The sequence below is a fragment of the Grampus griseus genome, assembly GCF_964374135.1.
Source record: "Grampus griseus genome assembly, chromosome: 7".
NCBI lineage: Eukaryota > Metazoa > Chordata > Mammalia > Artiodactyla > Delphinidae > Grampus > Grampus griseus.
The window spans coordinates 94,425,797-94,442,918 of NC_139001.1; the positions used below are offsets into that span (position 1 = coordinate 94,425,797).

A 17,122-nucleotide genomic window follows, 5' to 3' on the forward strand; every position below is an offset into this window, starting at 1 on the left:
TTCAAATGGGGGAGGTGCTCTCCTGGCTGCCTGACCTTAGAGTCCTGACGTGGAGAAGAGGAATTCTCCAGAAGGCGGAGAGTCCCTGAGCTCAGGGGCAGCCAGCAAACAATCCCTGCAGCTTCTGGAACACAAGCCCGGCACAGCATCTTTCTGAGAACAGGGCTTTCCAACTTCCTTGCTTTCAGAGTTCCTGGGTTGGCTGTAACAGCTCTCTCGCAAAATGGCTTTATCTGGCCGAGTGGGAAACTGGTCTCGGCCCGCCGGCTCCCCCTGCTGGTCAAACACCGGCACTCACGTCCTCAGCACTGGAAGCTCCCAGAAGAGCCCAGAAGAGGGCAGCACCGGCCCAGGAATTGCAGGCCTGGGCCCTCAAGCAAATTGCCACCAGCGAGGCTGCAGCCAGGAGTCCCATCTGTAGGGAAAAGCTGTTCCCCACAGCAGGGATGGCACTCCCACTGCGGGAAACCGCCCTTGCAAAGCTTCAAGGCACCCAGGCACTCGCACCCTCCATCCTTATTGCTGTTCTCAGCTAGGCTGTGACGGGCGGGCCCCTGCATCCACGCTCAGAGCAGAGAGACCTCCCCGCCAGCATTCTCCCTGGCACATGTGGGCCACCTATGGGGTCGGGGAGACCCCGGCTGCCCTTCCTCCTTCCCTCCATTCTCTAAGATGGGAGGTGCAATTAAGACCCACAGAGGGTCTAAGAAAAAATGGCTGGCTGTGTGCTTGATATTAATTTTACACCCAAGAAGAATCTAGAAGCAGGCGGAATCTAACTTCCCATAACTCAAGTCTCCACACTCCATCTGGTCCTCAGAAAGCAGAATTCTAGCTTTAAGCTCATGTCCCGAAGGCCCACCCAGGCCATTAGCCTTGCCCAGCTGCTCTGCTCGGCGACCAAGGCACTCAGAAGCATGAGTGAGGGCTGGACGGATCACGGGACAGCTCATAAGGGGGACGTTCCGCCAGAGAGAGAAGAGAGCTCGCTCTTAGCAGTACGGAGATGCCAGGGGCATCGCAGAAACATACACGCTTACACGCACAGCACTGAGGCACGGGGTGGAGGTGTGCAGGACTGGGGGGAACTCACAAAAGCTGGGGGGGGGTGACTCCACGGTTTGGTCCAACCTGCCAAGCGGCTCACCACCCCCGCCCCCCACAAATACCTGTGCCTGGAGTAAAAGCCAGCATCACATTCCTGCCCCTTGCACGCCGCACCCACACTCATAGGTGAGGGGCCAGGACAGTGCACATGCATCCTGGCCTGCCCCTGCTCCCCGAGCCGGCATCAGGTTCACCAAGAGCCCCATTCCCTGGACTTCAGTGACATCAGACATTAGAGGGAATACAACACAAGCCCATCCGTCCAGAACCCGGCTCTGGTGGTCCCTAAGACCAGCTTCACTCCCGTCCAAATCTCAGCTCGAAGACAAATCTCTGAAGGGGCAAAGAGCACGGCCTCCAAGAGCTCCAAGGGTAGCTCTTCTAATCCGAACCAGAAATGACAGTCAAGGTTGTATGTGGGTGTGGGTTTGGGTGCGAGTGTGTTTTCGGCTGGGGATGGGGTGGGACAGAGGAAAGGAGCCTCTCGCTGCAAAGCAGCCCATCTTTGGTCCCCGTGGGCTCTCTGGACCACACAGGCATATCCCCGCACGCCAGGGGCTGCCCGTGCCCTAGCTGCCGTGTGGCAAGCACACAAGATCTGTTCTGTTCTGCCACCATCCACTTCGAGGAGCTAGGTCCCCATAGCTGCCCTTAAGCATGGCACCAACCCCACAGGGCACCCTGCCCAAAGCAGACAGTAGTAATATTATAGTGAAGGTGGACGGCCAACAGAGGAAGATCGAAGAAGTTACAAGACACGTGATCAATCCCTCTCTGCCCTCCCTAGCTCCCCCTCCCTCCCTCCCAAATAAATAAGTTAATGGGTTTAGGAATGTTCCCATACGAAGTCCTTTCCAACTAGCTCAATTCCTCCTCTGGTTTTGTTTCATTTAAATGAATCTTGAGATTCTCTTTCTACCCTGGAGCAGCTGCATAGACAGTCTCCCTACAGTAGCTCCTCCAAGATTAAAAATGAATTTGTGCCAGGGAGAAGCCAGGCTCCCCGGCCTGACGTCGACTCTCGTTTTGTTTTGGTGAGAACTCCGCTGTGATCCTCCGACCGCAGCGGGAGCAATACCAAATCGAGACCTCCCGCCAAAAGAGTTCAGGCTCTGGCGAAAGTCCCCGAATGATTTCTGCCCACCGTCTTCCCCAGGAGAGTGCGTGCGGGGACGAGCCGGTGGCTGCTAGAGACACTCTTTACAGAGAGCCACCTGGCCCTTGATGAAGTCCCGGCAGGGGCAGATCCTCCGGTGCCTGGGGTGGGCGCCAGCACAGCTGAACAGCAGGAGGTCACCTTGAAACACACAGTGCTTGTTCTTGGGGTCGAAGGAGGGCACCACGATGTCCTTGGCCATCTCTGAGCTTTGGCAGGTCACCTCGTACCTTGCGGGGGAAGAGAAAGGGGTTAGGGATGCAGGGGTCATCCTCACCCCTGCCTCCTCCTGTCCACCGTCCGAGGCGTGGGGAGCTCGTTCGGGGCTCCTGCAGTAGAAATGAAACGTCAGCCAGCCTCTGACCCAGCCATTCTCTCACCTCTGGAAATCCAGGCTCGAGAAAGGCAAGTGTGTGCCTGGACACGTGTGTGGGGCTATGCGTTCAAGGCTGCTTAGCGAAGCACTGTCCGTAATGGAGAAAAACTGGAAATAACCTGAATACTCAGCAAGTGGGAAATGGCTGGATCAACTCTGGCTCATCTATACCATCAGAGTTACATGCAGCCCTTGACAGAGGAGAGGTGGAAATGTGAGCATTAGCATGAGAGCTGTCCTCGAGTAAGGCAGGTAACGACAGGATGTACGGTGTACCGGCGCGCGCGCGCGCGCGCGCGTGTGTGTGTGTGTGTGTGTGAGTGAGAGAGACAGAGAGAGAGAGACGGGGGGCGGGGGGAGGAGGGGGGAGAGGGAGAGAAGTCATGAAAGACTACACACTAAAGACTTAACAATGTTTACTTCTGAGGAGTGAGACTGGGGGAAAGATAGGCATTATTTACATGTTTTTTAAAAACTATATTTAATTTTCTCAATTAATGGCTTAAAGACACCCGTTACATGGCCTTAGTCCCCACTGGACAGCAGTCAGACCGTCTCCTGGGGAAGGTGCCGTCCTGGACCTGAGTCACTGGACCTTGGAGGACGGTGGCAACAGTAACACCCCCACCCCAGCCCTGTCCCCAGCTTGAGGTTTCTGGGTGCGCAGAGCAGGGACTGAATCATCCCAGGTCTGTGTTCTTGCCCCTGTGCCATAGTCTCCCAACAGGTGAATTTTCTGTGGGCTGGAGACCCCTGTGGCTTTGCTTTCTCAGCCTGGGACCACTGCCTGGGGGGTGGGGGGGGCGAAGGAGAACCGGATGTTTCTGTTTCCAACAGTGTTGGCCTCATTTCAAAGAAGAGCCACGTAAGTTCTCCTCTTACCTGGGGTACCTGGGTCCTACCCACCTTGTCCCCTGTACCCCACATGGCTGGTGGGGACCAGTTCAGAGAAGGTGGTATAGGAGGGCCAGACAGATCTGGGTTTGAGTCCTGGCTTCATCTCTTATGAGCTCTGTGGCCCTGGACCAATGACTGAGCCTCTCTGTGGCTGTTTCCTCTTCTGTGAAATGGGGAGAGAGAATCCTTACCTCACAGGGAAGGTCCAGGGATTAAATTAATGCTTATCGAGCAGCTGGCAGAGTCTAGCTCTGGGAAGTATTCAACACACGAGACCTATCATGATTCCCATCAACACCCTGCCCCGGCCGACGCGGGCTGGGCTATGCCACCTTCCTCCTTTGCCCAGCAGTGAGAACTTACACACGTGCCAACCATCTCTGTTTTGCTTTGTTCACGGAAGTCTTGATTCTTGCCGGTAGGGAGGGGACCTGGATGTGGAACCTGAGGTCTCCTGCTGCCTCTGGAAAGCCTCCAAGTGTCAGGGGAAGAGCACATGGCGCCCCCATTACTCCTGCGCCCTCTTTTTTCTTCCTCCCGCCAACTAACTGCCAGGGCCCACCTGCCCTCCTGGTGGTTCCCAGTGCATCTGCTGGGGCTTCTGGTGAGCTCTCTGAGGCTGCCTGCCTGGCTCCCGGTGCCCAGGAGGGCAGCACCGGCCCATCTTGCTGCTGCAGTCGCCAGGGAGCTCTGTGGCTTCTCTAAGTGGCCCAATACCCCTTGACGTTAGGTAAGCCAGCCGGGAGACGGAGGCACCCAGAGGGCATGGCGAGGGTGGGACGTGGAGGTCTTAAGGAAACCTGAGCCGGAGACAGGGGCTACCAGCTCCCTCACAGGACACTCCTCCTGGCCAACACGAAAAAGGGTCTCCAGAGCTCCACTGTGCGTGAAAAGTTGCCATATGGAATGCGGCGCTGGGATCCAGATTCATGCTCATGCTATTTATTTATTTAGGCGAATTACAGCAGCTGCTGTGTCTTAACTCAAGCCATCTGCCTGGTACACTGCTCATCAGGAGCGTGGAAATCTCCACAACTCATCTGAGACCCCGAGGCAAGGGGGAGAATTGCCAGGGGCCAGGAAGAAACCCTCCTCCCGCCTCTGGTCTCCTGGACTCAGACTCCAGGCCTGGCCTCCTGGGGTGCGAGCACATGCGCCCGTGACCACGAGGCTGCAACAGCAGCAGCCGGCCCAGGGCCGATGCCCAGAGATGACCACGAGGCACTCAAGCAGCAGGTGCTCCCCGGAGCCACAGGGGACCCGTCCCCAGGCAGCTCCCCAGCGGTTTAGCTGAGGGGCACCGGAGCCACCCGTGGGTGTGACCCAACCCCCTACCCCGGGGAGCTCTACCTTCTGTTAGCTGCAGGTCTCCGTCCCACAAGCCCCGGGCGGTCGGGAAGGCCCCTCCAGCATCCTTGCTGAGCTAGTGAGCCACAGTCCTCAGCTGTTGCCGAGGAGACCTTCCCAATGGCTGGAGCACATCGTCATGCTCTGCCGTGGTCCCTCGCCTCTTCAGGGCGTGCGTGTGGCTGTTTCTGCCTCTCTGTTCCTGGGATGTCTGTGTCGCACACACGCGCACACACACACACACTCCCCGCTCAGACCTGTGGCGCGCTGTGCTGTTTCCTTTCTGTGGGCCCCTGTGGTCCTCACCTCTCTCCAGCTGGCCTCAGTAGCTTCTCTCACAGGATGGGAGCTGGGGCTTCCGAGGCCCCTCAGCCCTTAGTGTAGAGTTTATAGCCCTTGAAGAAGAGAAGGGCAAAGCCCCCCTTCCCGTGGGGCTGCCTATTTCCTGAGAGGAGGGAAGCCGCCCACCCTTCCCCCGACGCAGCCCCACTCAGGATGAAGGGATGGAAGCAGGACCCACCGGCCGGTCTTACTCCTTCCCCCACCCCATCCTCCTTAGCCCCGCCTCGTATCCACCAAGTCTCCCCAAGCTCCCTCGTCACCACTCTGACTCAGGGCCACCTCCCTGCTCCGAAGGTGCCCACGAGCTCACAGTCCAGGCCTCATGGCTTAGAATTCCTGTTCTTCAAACCAACCAACCCACACTCAATAAATGAATCTTTTAGAAGGTACAACCTGTAAAGGTCGCAACATCACGAAGTAAGCCTGCCGCTAACGCACGTTCCCATTTCGGAAGCCGAGGTGCGCCCGCCCTGGGTCCCACCAGCCTGGACTCTGGCTCTGCCTGGGGCCTCTGTCCTCCGCCCACTCCGGCCCCGGTCCGGGTCAGGTTGGATGCCACCCGTATCACGCATGCTCCGTGCACAGGAGTTTGTGGTCGCCTCTCCATCACTCCCACCTCGCCTTGCCTGAATCCCCGATTCAAGACGACAGCACGGGACGCTCCAAAGGGCTCTACTTAAGTCACATCAGGTCACACTGCAGAGCGAGGACAGGCCGGGGACACCCGAAGACGGAGAGGAGCTTAAACTCAGAGCCAGGCCCCAAGTTGGAGAAGAAAGAGCAGCAGCTCGCTGCTAACAGGCCATGAACACGAATAAGCCAGGACTGCCTCACTGAAGAGGGTTTCAACAGACGCGCCAGAGAGCCGGGCTTTCACGACGTTATTGGTATTTACAAGTGCAGAGGCAAGGTATTCACCAGGGCTCCTGCGCACAGAAAATTAACTGCAGGAGGCTCTACTGCAAACTCAGCCTTCACGGCAGCCTCCTAGGAAGAAAACCCACGTATCTACAAGGGGATGGGGTGGGAGGGGCGTTTAGTAACCCCACGGCCGCCCCACAGCAAGGCCTTCTGCTCCCTGGGCTCAGCTTGGAAGACGGCGGCGGGCGGGGGTGGGGGTGGGCAGGGAGGTGGCAGGGCACTGGCGTTTCTGGTCTCAGCCTGGTGGCCTCGGGCCTGCCCCGCTGCCCAAGCTCTCTACAAGACAGGGCTTTTCTGCTCTGCCTGCAGCACCAGCTGCATCTTCTCTCATCATTACCCGGGCTGTCCCCATCTCACAGGTGAGGACATTGCTGGGGACAGAGGAAACTGGTTCCTTGGTTCCCTGTCCTGTGCCTCCGCGGGACCTAGCCCTTGGGTCTGCAGACGGGCGGGCTGTGGTGGGCCCCGTGCTCTCTGAGAGCGAGCCCCGGGAGCCCCGCCTGCGGCCTGGCCAGGAAGGCCGCCGCTGCTGAGGGTCCCGTCCGGGTTCCCTCCTCCAGCGCTGGGGCAGCGGCTGCACGTAGACAGTTCTGTGTAGACGCTCTGTAGTCTGCCCCCAGTGCATCCAGACTTCCGCTCAAACAGAGGGAGACACTCGGGGTTCTCAGAAAGCCACTTTGCTACGGGAGCCGTCTGCAAAAGGGGCGAGTGCCAAGCTCCCCCCGGACCTAGAATTTGGGATGCGTGCTCTGGAGATGGAAGCTTCTGGCACCATCAGGGCTTTCCACAGACGTCAGACCAGTGTCCCCTCCCACAAGGCTCCACGGGCTGCAGAGCAGGCCGCCGACCGACTCTGCTGGCCTGGCCTTTATTCTGATGGTGGAACCGAGGCCACCTCTGATCCGGGTCTTCACGTAAAAAGAACGAGAAAAAATAGCATCATCCACATCCCCACTCAGGAGAGCATCCCTGTAGGCGCGACGCTAGAGACCACGCGCTTTCTCTAAAAAGGGTTTTATACCACACTTGAAGGTAGTAAGACTTTCAGGCAGGATCAGGGCAGCTCAGACCACTAGGCATGGATGAGCACGGTGGCCAACCACGCTCTAGAAGGGTGTGAAGCCAGAACAGGGGCCGGCAAGCCGCGAGCCCTGAGTCCACTCTGTGCCTTATTATTATTATTATTATTATTATTATTTGGGGAGGGGGGTGCGTACGGCGTGCAGGATCTCAGTTCCCTGACCAGGGATCGAACCCGTGCCCCCTGCAGTGGAAGCGTGGAGTCCTAACCGTTGGACTTCCAGGGAAGTCCCCACTCTGTTCCTTAAACATCCTCTTCAAGACTGGGGCCCATATATACAATGGAATATTACTCAGCCATAAAAAGACATGAAATTGAGCTATTTGTAATGAGGTGGATGGACCTAGAGTCTGTCATACAGAGTGAAGTAAGTCAGAAAGAGAAAGACAAATACCGTATGCTAACACATATATATGGAATTTAAGGGAAAAAAATGTCATGAAGAACCTAGGGGTAAGACAGGAATAAAGACACAGACCTACTAGAGAATGGACTTGAGGACCCGGGGAGGGGGAAGGGTGAGCTGTGACAGGGCGAGAGAGAGGCATGGACATATATACACTAACAAACGTAAGGTAGATAGCTAGTGGGAAGCAGCCGCATAGCACAGGGAGATCAGCTAGGTGCTTTGTGACCACCTAGAGGGGTGTGATAGGGAGGGCGGGAGGGAGGGAGACGGAAGAGGGAAGAGATATGGGGACATATGTATATGTATAACTGATTCACTCTGTTACAAAGCAGAAACTAACACATCATTGTAAGGCAATTATACTCCAATAAAGATGTAAAAAAAAAAAAGACTGGGGCAGAACCACAGCTGTGCGGAATATCTAGGGTTGGGATAGCAAATCCCTCAGGGGAAAACACCGCATTAAGAGTTCTTAAGGTTGGGAAGGGGTGACAGGTAATTAACCAGGTTGTGGCCCAGGGAGGGTGTGATAAATATCGAGGAACAGATTCAGCACTGACAGGGGGCATGAGTCAGAGGCCAGAAGAAACTTCACATGGAAACCTGGAAAGTGCAAACACCAAACTCAAAATGTCACTGCAAAGGGAAATGAATGGTGTGACTGCAAGTAACACAAGCAGCACGAGAAAAGAAATCCCAGCAATAGAGAAGGTCCTTCCTTGCTCACTCTGGCCTGTGATCCCACTGCTGCACCTGCACCCCTGCTCAGGGACCCGGCAAAGCCAGGCCTGCTCACGCCCTCAAAGGGGCTGGAATAAAGCACAAAAGGAGATGGGGCTGCAGGAGGGGAAGGTGGCAGGGAAATTTGCTGCGGGCAGTGCTGTGCTGTGCTAGCTCCCTGCCCGTATTTTTCATTTCTTCCAGACTCCCTGACTCTGCGGACCTAGCTACAGCCAGGGGACCTCAGGGGTGGGTCCGTCCGTGCTTGTGGTTCTGTGCCCATCTCGGCTCCCATGGTTCTTGGGTACCAATTAGCAAACCGAACACCTCCCGCCATCTCCAAGCCCCGACTTCCCGTTATTTATGCAAACAAAACACCCCTATTCGAATTCTAAATATATCAGCAGACCAGGTGACCTCATCTACTTAACAATAAAAGCGCTGGGTCAACTTTCTCTGGGTGGAGGGGGGCGGTGGGATCATGCTATAACCTTTTCCGCATCTTATTCCAACAGCCCACGAGCCTAGAAAGGAAAACCTCATCCCTTGCAACCCAGCTCTGACCCAGAGGCGAGCTGCAGGCTGAGCTGCCTCTCCCGCGCTCCAGCACTTACTTCAGCAAGTCCTTGTCCTTGTTGAGATGCTGGAAGAAGGAAGGCTCACAGATGAGCTGTTTCTCCTGACACACCTGCTTGCAGGACTGCCCGGGCTCAGCAAGCTTTACCTGCAGGGCACTCAGGGGCGGCCACATCACTTGCCCATGGCAGAAGTCCTGGAATGACAATGAAATCATCAGCCAAGGGACCAGGGATGCAAGTGGGGGGTCCCCAGTCTGCCAACGAGCCCCAACAAGGGGGCCGGGCACCTGGTCATGGGAGAGCAGTGAGGGGCAGGAGGCAGGACCAGACAGACGTGGGTTGGAACCCAGCTCAGCTAGAACACGGCCTTGGCCTTGGCTTTCTGTGCACAGCACTGTGTCTGCCAGTAACGGGGGCTATTCATTCGTACCGCCACCTACAATGATGCAATCGAGCTAAAGCCTCCACGCTTGAAAGCCCATCTCCAGATCCACCTTTACCAGCTGTTCTATTCCCTCCGCCCTAATTCCAAAGACATTTTCAGTGTCTACCTAATTTGGCGGTTACCTAATATGACACTGTTTTGTGAGTGCTGGTTTCAACTTTGGGAAGCAAAGGAGCACAGCAAGGAGTCTGCAGGCATCTGGGAGAGGTCTGCAGGCATCTGGGAGAGGACTATTGCGGGGTCGTGGTCTTGAGAGAGGCTCAGTGCTTGTTGGTTGGAAACAGTTGTAACACACAAATTCAACGACTAGAGAAACAGTCTGAGGATGTGTGATAGGAGGTCAAGTAAGCTGGTATCCCCTGCAGGGAGGGGCGCCCCGAGGCATGGAAGGTGGTGGCATGCTCAGGATGGGGCTGGGTGGTCATTCCTAGGATCTGGAGGGTGCGCAGGAAATTAACACATCCAAGGAAGTCACGGGCGGGGAAGACCAGGAAGTAACCTGTGCAGCATGGTGAACGGGCAGCCTAGTTATGAAGCTGAGTGTTGAGGAGAAAGACGCAGTGGGACCAGGGAACGGGCAGGTGCGGAGTGGGAACTCTCTCTGCCCTGGGACCCCAGCTTTCATCTCAGCTGTGCCTGGAGCGACCCTGAACAGGTACTGAGGGTGGAAACTCATGCACCACTGGCAACCAGAGCTTGCTCTGCTTGCACGATGTTGATGGAACCCTAGTAAAATTCTTCTGAATCTCCGGGGCCGCCCAACCTGCAGAAGATGATGTCAGGGCAGGAGCCCTTAAGAGCCACGTTTGTGTAACTTTTTGGGGGGCGGGCTAGCCCTCAGGGGTACCCAGTGGTTAGGGTTAGGATCCTGGGCTCTGAATTCCACTTGTAGGAATTCACCCCAGATGTATGGGACACAATTGGGCAAAGAAACCGACACAGGACACAGGAATCCCAGCAGTATTGTTAGAAGAGAAGCAGAAGACTTGAAACAACCTAAAAGCTGTATTTAAACAGGTAACTGTTTAGAAGTAGTGAAAATATGTCAGTGAGAATGTATACTGGGTGCAGCCGCTATGAAAAACAGTATGGAGGTTACTCAAAAAACTAGAGTTGCCATACGATCCAGCTATCCCATTCCTGGGCATATATCTGGAGAAAACACTAATTCAAAAATATATATGCACCCCTGTGTTCACAGCAGCACTATTTACAATAGCCAAGACATGGAAGCAACCTACGTGTCCATCGACAGATGAATGGATAAAGAAATTGTGGTTGGACGATAGATAGGTAGATATGGATACAGATATAGGAATACTACTCAGCCACGAAAAAGAATGAAATAATGCCATTTGCAACAATATGGATGGACCTACAGGTTATCATACTAAGGTGAAGTAAGTCAGACAAAGACAAATACCATATGATGTCATTTATATGTGGAATCTAAAATATGACACAAATGAACTTATCTATGAAACAGAAACAGACTCACAGAAATAGAGCAGACTGCTGGTCGCCAAGGGGGAGGTGGGCGGAAGAAGGAGGGATTGGGAGCTTGGGATTAGCAGATGCAGACTATCATATGTATGTATAACGGAATCACTTTGCTGTACACCAGAAACTAACACAACAATGTAAATCAACGAAGCTTCAATAAAATAAATTAAAAAAAAAAAAAGAAATGGTGCCAAGAGCAGCAGGCCCTTCTTAAGGTTTGGTGAACCATCTGGAAAGCCTGAAGGTGATAAAATTGAACAGATGGAGGCCTGAAGGTGTCCTTAATCGCTATGACACCAGGTAAGGCAGGAGGGAGTGGGGATCTCAGTTATGATTCTGGCCCCCAGCTAGGAGACTTCATAGCTGCCCCTCAAGCTCTCTCTGCCCACTTTCACATCTAAAAATGAAGAAAATATCACTTGTCCTTACATAACTCCTGTCAGATTAAAAAAAAGACGTGACTCTTAAGAAGGTACCTACAGATGTTAAAGATAACATTCCAAGGAAGACCCTTATTTGCTGCCAGGGTCCAGAGCGAGAAGTTGAGTTGCCTGGATTATATATGACAATCGCCCACAAGGGGCATCCCTTTGCCCAGCTGCTTGGAGGGCACAACTGACGCAGCAGCCCGTCATAAGCCTCTTCTCACCCCCAGGTGCCAGCCCCACTGGGTGCTCGCAGAAAGCTGGAGGTCCTCTGTTTCATTCAGCCTCAGCACCAGCTATCAGGGCAATGCCGACACGTCTTGTCTCCCTGTTTGCTCACTCACTCGTTCATTTGTTCATTCAATAAAATACTTGCTAAGATGCAGAAAAGCCTAAGGGTTTGGGGCTCGAACTGCTGGGGTTTGAATCTCAGCCTCTCCATCTAGCAGCTGAATGCTCTTGGCTAGCTCTGTAATTTTTCTTTGCCTCAGTTTCCTCAACTGTAAAATGAAGAATACATCAACGGCCACCTCCTAGAGTTGTCGAGGGGATTAAGTCAATTATAATGTGTAAAGTGCTCAGAAAAGTGCCTGATAAATATAACACCATGGGTTGGCTCTTCTAGGCCTTGGGGGTGACTTGGTGGAAAAAAAAAAAAGGAACCAAAAACACCTGCCTTTATAGAGCTTATTTTCAGTGAGGGAGACAGAGAAACAACAGAAATCAATTATATGTAATATATTAAAGGTGATAATTGCTCTAAATAAGAATGAAGTGAGGAAAAGGAATCGGGACTGTTGGGGAAGAGGGTATTCAGATAAGTCATCATTGAGAAGGTGACATTCAAGAAAAGACCCGAGGAAGTAAAGGCGTGAGCCATGCAAGTGTGTGTGAAGGACATGATAGGCAGAGGCAAAGCAAGATCGGAGGCTCTGACAGCGAAGCTTCTAGCAGGTTCCAGGAGGAGCAGGGAGTTGCACACAGCTTGAGCAGTGTGTGCACGCTGGGGCCGGAGATGGGAGGAGATGGGGTCTGGGAGGTCCCGGGGGTTAGAGTACCCAGAGCTTTGGGGGCCCATGCAAAGCCTTGGCTTTTCCTTGGAGTGAGACAGAAGCTACTGGAGAGTTCGGGGCAGAGGAGTGACTGAGCTGAGAACGGAAGGCAGGAGAAGAAGCAGGAGCAGAGAGACGGGAAGCCACGCAACAGTGTGGAAGAGAGAGAACGGCCTCAGGCCAGACCCACATCTTTGTCCAATAAACCTCCATGAAATGCTCATGTCATAGGGTGGCTTTGAAGGTTTTCTCATGCATCCATTCAAAACTTGACAAATGATCATTAAAGCCTATGCTGGGTGCTGGAAATAAGAATGTGGATGAGACAGAGTCTCCGGGTTCAAAGACTCCATCTAGTAAGAGAGGCTGGCATTTAAAAAATGACAGAACAGTACAAAACAGATGTCCAAACAGGATGTAAAGGCCACTGAGAAGAGAGAGAGAATTATTAACTCTGGGGAAGGGAAGGAGGGTAGGGGTAGCAATCAGAGAAGGCTTCCAGGAAATAGGGACTTCTGGGCTGGGTTTTGTAGGCTAAATAGGAGTTAGTGGCTTATCATAAACATGGTGCTTTGCAGATAACTGGTGCTCAATAAAGAGCTGTTGAACTGCACTGAAGGGTTCTGGCATCGTGGGGCTTTGAAAGTAGAAGTAGAAAAGAATAATATTCTAACCCAGAAGCTTTATACAACCAGAGGAGACATAAAGAGTAATTTCCAATCTGGTTAACAAGCCCACTTAGAAACAGAACATCTGCATCCCTCTCTAATAATTATTTCAACCAGTCACCAAATTTCCCTAAATTTGCTTGACTATGAAATTCTCCTAGAGTAACTATAATAAGAAAGGTTTATTAATCAACAAATTTATGAGAAAAAGTAATGTTCGGAACCAATGAACACAATGAACTGTGAAAAAGAAGTAAGGATGCTGCCTTTATAACAAAGGCTAAGTAGCAGCATGGAGAAAACGTTATTTATCAACTACCAAAAGAGCTGGAGAAGACTGGGTAGGGGGAAGAGGGAGGCGACTCTCTAGGAGGGAAGCACCAGGTGGACGGGCTGGCTTGTCCCTCCCTCTCCGTGGCATGTGGTGGGATCTTTTCCACAAACCCCCCACCCCCAGAGTGGAGGTCTGCCCAAACCTTTGAGTTACTACGTCCATGACATATCAGGTGCAAGTAGATTTCTGCGGAAACGCACATTGTCTGGAACCAAGAAGACAGGTTCAGATACAGATCTGGGGGCAGGATCTAAAGGAAGTAAGGTCAGGAATTTGCAAAAAAAAAGAAAGAAAAGGGGGTGGTGGTGTAGGTTCAAGGCCATGAAACTGGGGTTTGGGCCAAGTTCAGCCAGCTATCTTATAGCTGGGAAATCCAGGGCCAAGCACAGAAAAAGTGTCCAATACATTGTGACCGGATTAAACACATTTCGGGTGCCTGCCGGCGCCTGCCCTTCTCAGCCTGTGCTGTCCTCAAAAGGAGTGAACTCTGTCCACGGGTGGCCCCTGGGGCTGATCCCCAGCAGTGGGTGCGAATTTACATTTCCACAAGGGCAACAGAGGAGGTGGCTGTGAAGCTGAGCTGTGGTGACTCATCTCTGTGATGATCTTTACACTGCAAATCAACGAGCCAACCAGCTCACCCGGAAAGAGTCAGACATAAACCTCCCGCATTTCAAATTCTTCTATGACGAGGAGTCTATCGGGAGAAACAAAAAAGACGTCCACACGCATGCGAATGTTCAAGATAACACTCCACTTTTCACGACAGCTAAAAGGACGAAACGACCCAACTGGAGAATGGATAAACAAACTGTGGTCTATCCATACAGTGGAATATTATTCAGCAGTGAAAAAAGAATGAAGTACCAACACATGCTCACAAACATTAAGATGAGAAATCTCCGGGAAAGGAGAATCTACAAAGACAGAACACAGGTCAGTGTTTTCCTGAGGCTGGGGGAACAAGCCAAGACTGACTGCAAATAGGCACAAAAGAGCCTTTTAGGGTGATGGAAATGTTATAAAACTAGATTGTGGTGGTAACTGCCCAAGTTTATCAATTTACTAAAAAAAAAAAAAAAAAAAAAAAATCACTGAACTGTACCCTTACATGGAGTGAATTTTAGGGTCTGTAAATTACACCTGAATGAAGCTGTTTAAAAAACTACACCTCGATTGGTTTCTGGGCTCCTGCAGCAGCAAGTAGTTAAGGCTTTCAGAGGACCTACTGTGTGCCAAGCACTGTTCTTTGTCTTGAACATGTATTTATCTACTGATTCCTCCACCAGCCCTATGGGGTAGGTAGTAGTATCCCCATTGCACAGAAGAGGAAACAGCACGGAGAGATTAGAAACTTGACGGAGGTCACCGAGACAGTGGGGGCAGAGCCAGGATGTGAACCTGGCTGTCACAATGCAGGGCCCAGCGATGAAATCATTACCCACCCAGTCCCTCTGGGTTCAGGAATGGCTGGGCAAAGAGCAACCACTGATTTTTCAAAAGAGGAAACATTCCTAGGTGACTGCCAACTTTCTCCCTGTTTCTACGCCTTTTCCTCTTCCCCTGCAAGCTGGCAACTCCACCATTCCCCCTACCCTGCCAATCAGCTTCACTGCCAGGCTCGAACATGCCCCATGGAGTTCGGGATGGGCCCCGATGAGCCGGATTTCCCAGGAGCTGAAGCTGATTCCACTGAGGCTCTTGGAGCTAACGCTTTTCTCCCCTCCGTATCTCCAGAGTGCTTTTCACATAAATGACACAGCTCCTTGCAAAATGATATGAGCACAGTCGTCTTGTAGAGTATTTGCAGGGTCTTTACAGAAAGTAGAAAATAGGGCTGAAGAGCATGTGCATGGTTTTCAGAAATCAATCTCAACATCGCCAAGAACTTGCTCTACTCTCCAGCCTGAGGCAAATACCTAAGTCTTTCCCAAGAAATGCACAAGGAGAACCTTAACAGGCCTGGACACACCCAGGTTAGGGAAGAAGAGTGCTCCTGATCTTAGATTACAAGGATTTTTCTTCTTGGCACACACTCCTGCTGCTGGAGCAAGTGCCTCTTTTGGAGAGCTGATATAAAACAGCATGCAAGGCTTCCCTGGTGGAGCAGTGGTTAAGAATCCACCTGCCAATGCAGGGGACACGGGTTCGAGCCCTGGTCCAGGAAGATCCCACATGCTGCGGAGCAACTAAGCCCGTGCGCCACAACTACTGAGCCCACGTGACACAACTACTGAAGCCTGCGTGCCTAGAGCCTGTGCTCTGCAACAAGAGAAACCACTGCAGTGAAAAGCCCGTGCACCACAACGAAGAGTAGCCCCTGCTCGCCGCAACTAGAGAAAGCCCGTGCACAGCAACGAAGCCCCAGTGCAGCCATAAATAAAGAAATACATTTATTACAAAAATAAATAAAGAGTGTGCAATCCAAATCAACATTTTTAGTACAGTAAAGGGAGAGAGGGCATTAAGCGAAGAAGCAAGTGGCTTTCCTAAAGCCAGGATTTGTTCCCATTGGTGCTGCCTAGGCTGGTAGGGTAGGTCAAGCTGCTATCGACCACTCTGTACAGAGTATATGTTGAAACCTGGGGCTTTTCTCAATTGCTGTCAATTGGCTTCCTCTGGCTCCTGTTGCCTGGGGTGAGTATGATGGACAACCTTGAAAGGGTTCTGGGATAAAAGCTTCCTTATTCCCCTAGCAGATCGCATGGAGGACTCTGAAGGCAGAGATCAGCCTAATTAGGGCTGCGATGCTCCTACAGTTTAAGAGATGGGAAGCTTATGCTCCCACCACCCCTTCGGAGCTTGAGGCTTTCCTGTTCATATCAGGAACACCGCTCTGCTCTCTCCTCTCACTGCTCTTTGAAGATATTCTTTTGGCTGCAAAAATAACGAACACCCCAAGCTCTAAAACACTAGAGCCTGGGGCTAATCGTTAGAGGCAGAAGACCCAATCTGTGAACCAGTGGGGTCTTGGCTTCCTAATTTCCCTCTGGTTTGGGGGAACATTATGGCTCTGACAAAACCCTCCCCAGAGGCCTGGGATAAACTCAAAATAGGCCCCTTTATTGCTCATTTAGCAGCACTGAGAGAATGTTGAGTAAGAAATGCCCCAAACACAAGATTCCTAGAATGACTTTTCTAAAGCACCAATCTGAGAGCATCACTGCCCTATTCCTGGGTTAAAACCTTTCTTTAGCTTCTTGTCCCAGAAACAAATTCTGAATTCTTCAGCTGAGCCTCAGCATCTTTTCATGATGTGTCTCCTCCTCCAACCTCTTCTCTCACATCATCTCTCTCTTCAGTCACAGCCAAGCTTCCAATAATTCACCACCATTTCTCTTTTTCACCCCCAGGCCTTTGCATCGCGACCTCTCTGTACCACGACTTTGCCTTTAGGACTCATCTCCCGCAGCATGCTTCCCCGGTGGCGCAGTGGTTGAGAGTCCACCTGCCGATGCAGGGGACACGGGTTCGTACCCCGGTCCGGGAAGATCCCACATGCCGCGGAGCGGCTGGGCCCGTGAGCCATGGCCGCTGAGCCTGCACGTCCGGAGCCTGTGCTCCGCAACGGGAGAGGTCACAACAGTGAGAGGCCTGCGTACGGCAAAAAAAAAAAAAGATGCTCTCCAAATCATAAGGGCCAAGATGAGCCTCCTGGTTCTTGGCACATAGGGAAAACAAGCACACACACTCACTCCCCTTCTCATTCATTTATTCATGTCTTCGGCTTTTGTGCACCTACTCTGTGCCAGGCAGAGGGC

General features: G+C 52.5%; 1 protein-coding gene across 1 annotated transcript in view; it reads right to left on the reverse strand.

Annotated features, from left to right (window-relative positions):
* Positions 1-2,294: 2,294 nt before the first annotated feature.
* The window catches only part of MGAT5 (alpha-1,6-mannosylglycoprotein 6-beta-N-acetylglucosaminyltransferase), a gene marked incomplete at both ends in the record, with an annotated part of 224,113 nt that continues 209,285 nt past the window's right edge, over positions 2,295-17,122 (reverse strand). Inside the window, 2 exons of the mRNA XM_082659049.1 lie at positions 2,295-2,493; positions 8,971-9,128. Coding sequence (XP_082515175.1) covers positions 2,295-2,493; positions 8,971-9,128 — 357 coding nt within the window. The remainder of the gene's footprint in view (positions 2,494-8,970; positions 9,129-17,122) is intronic.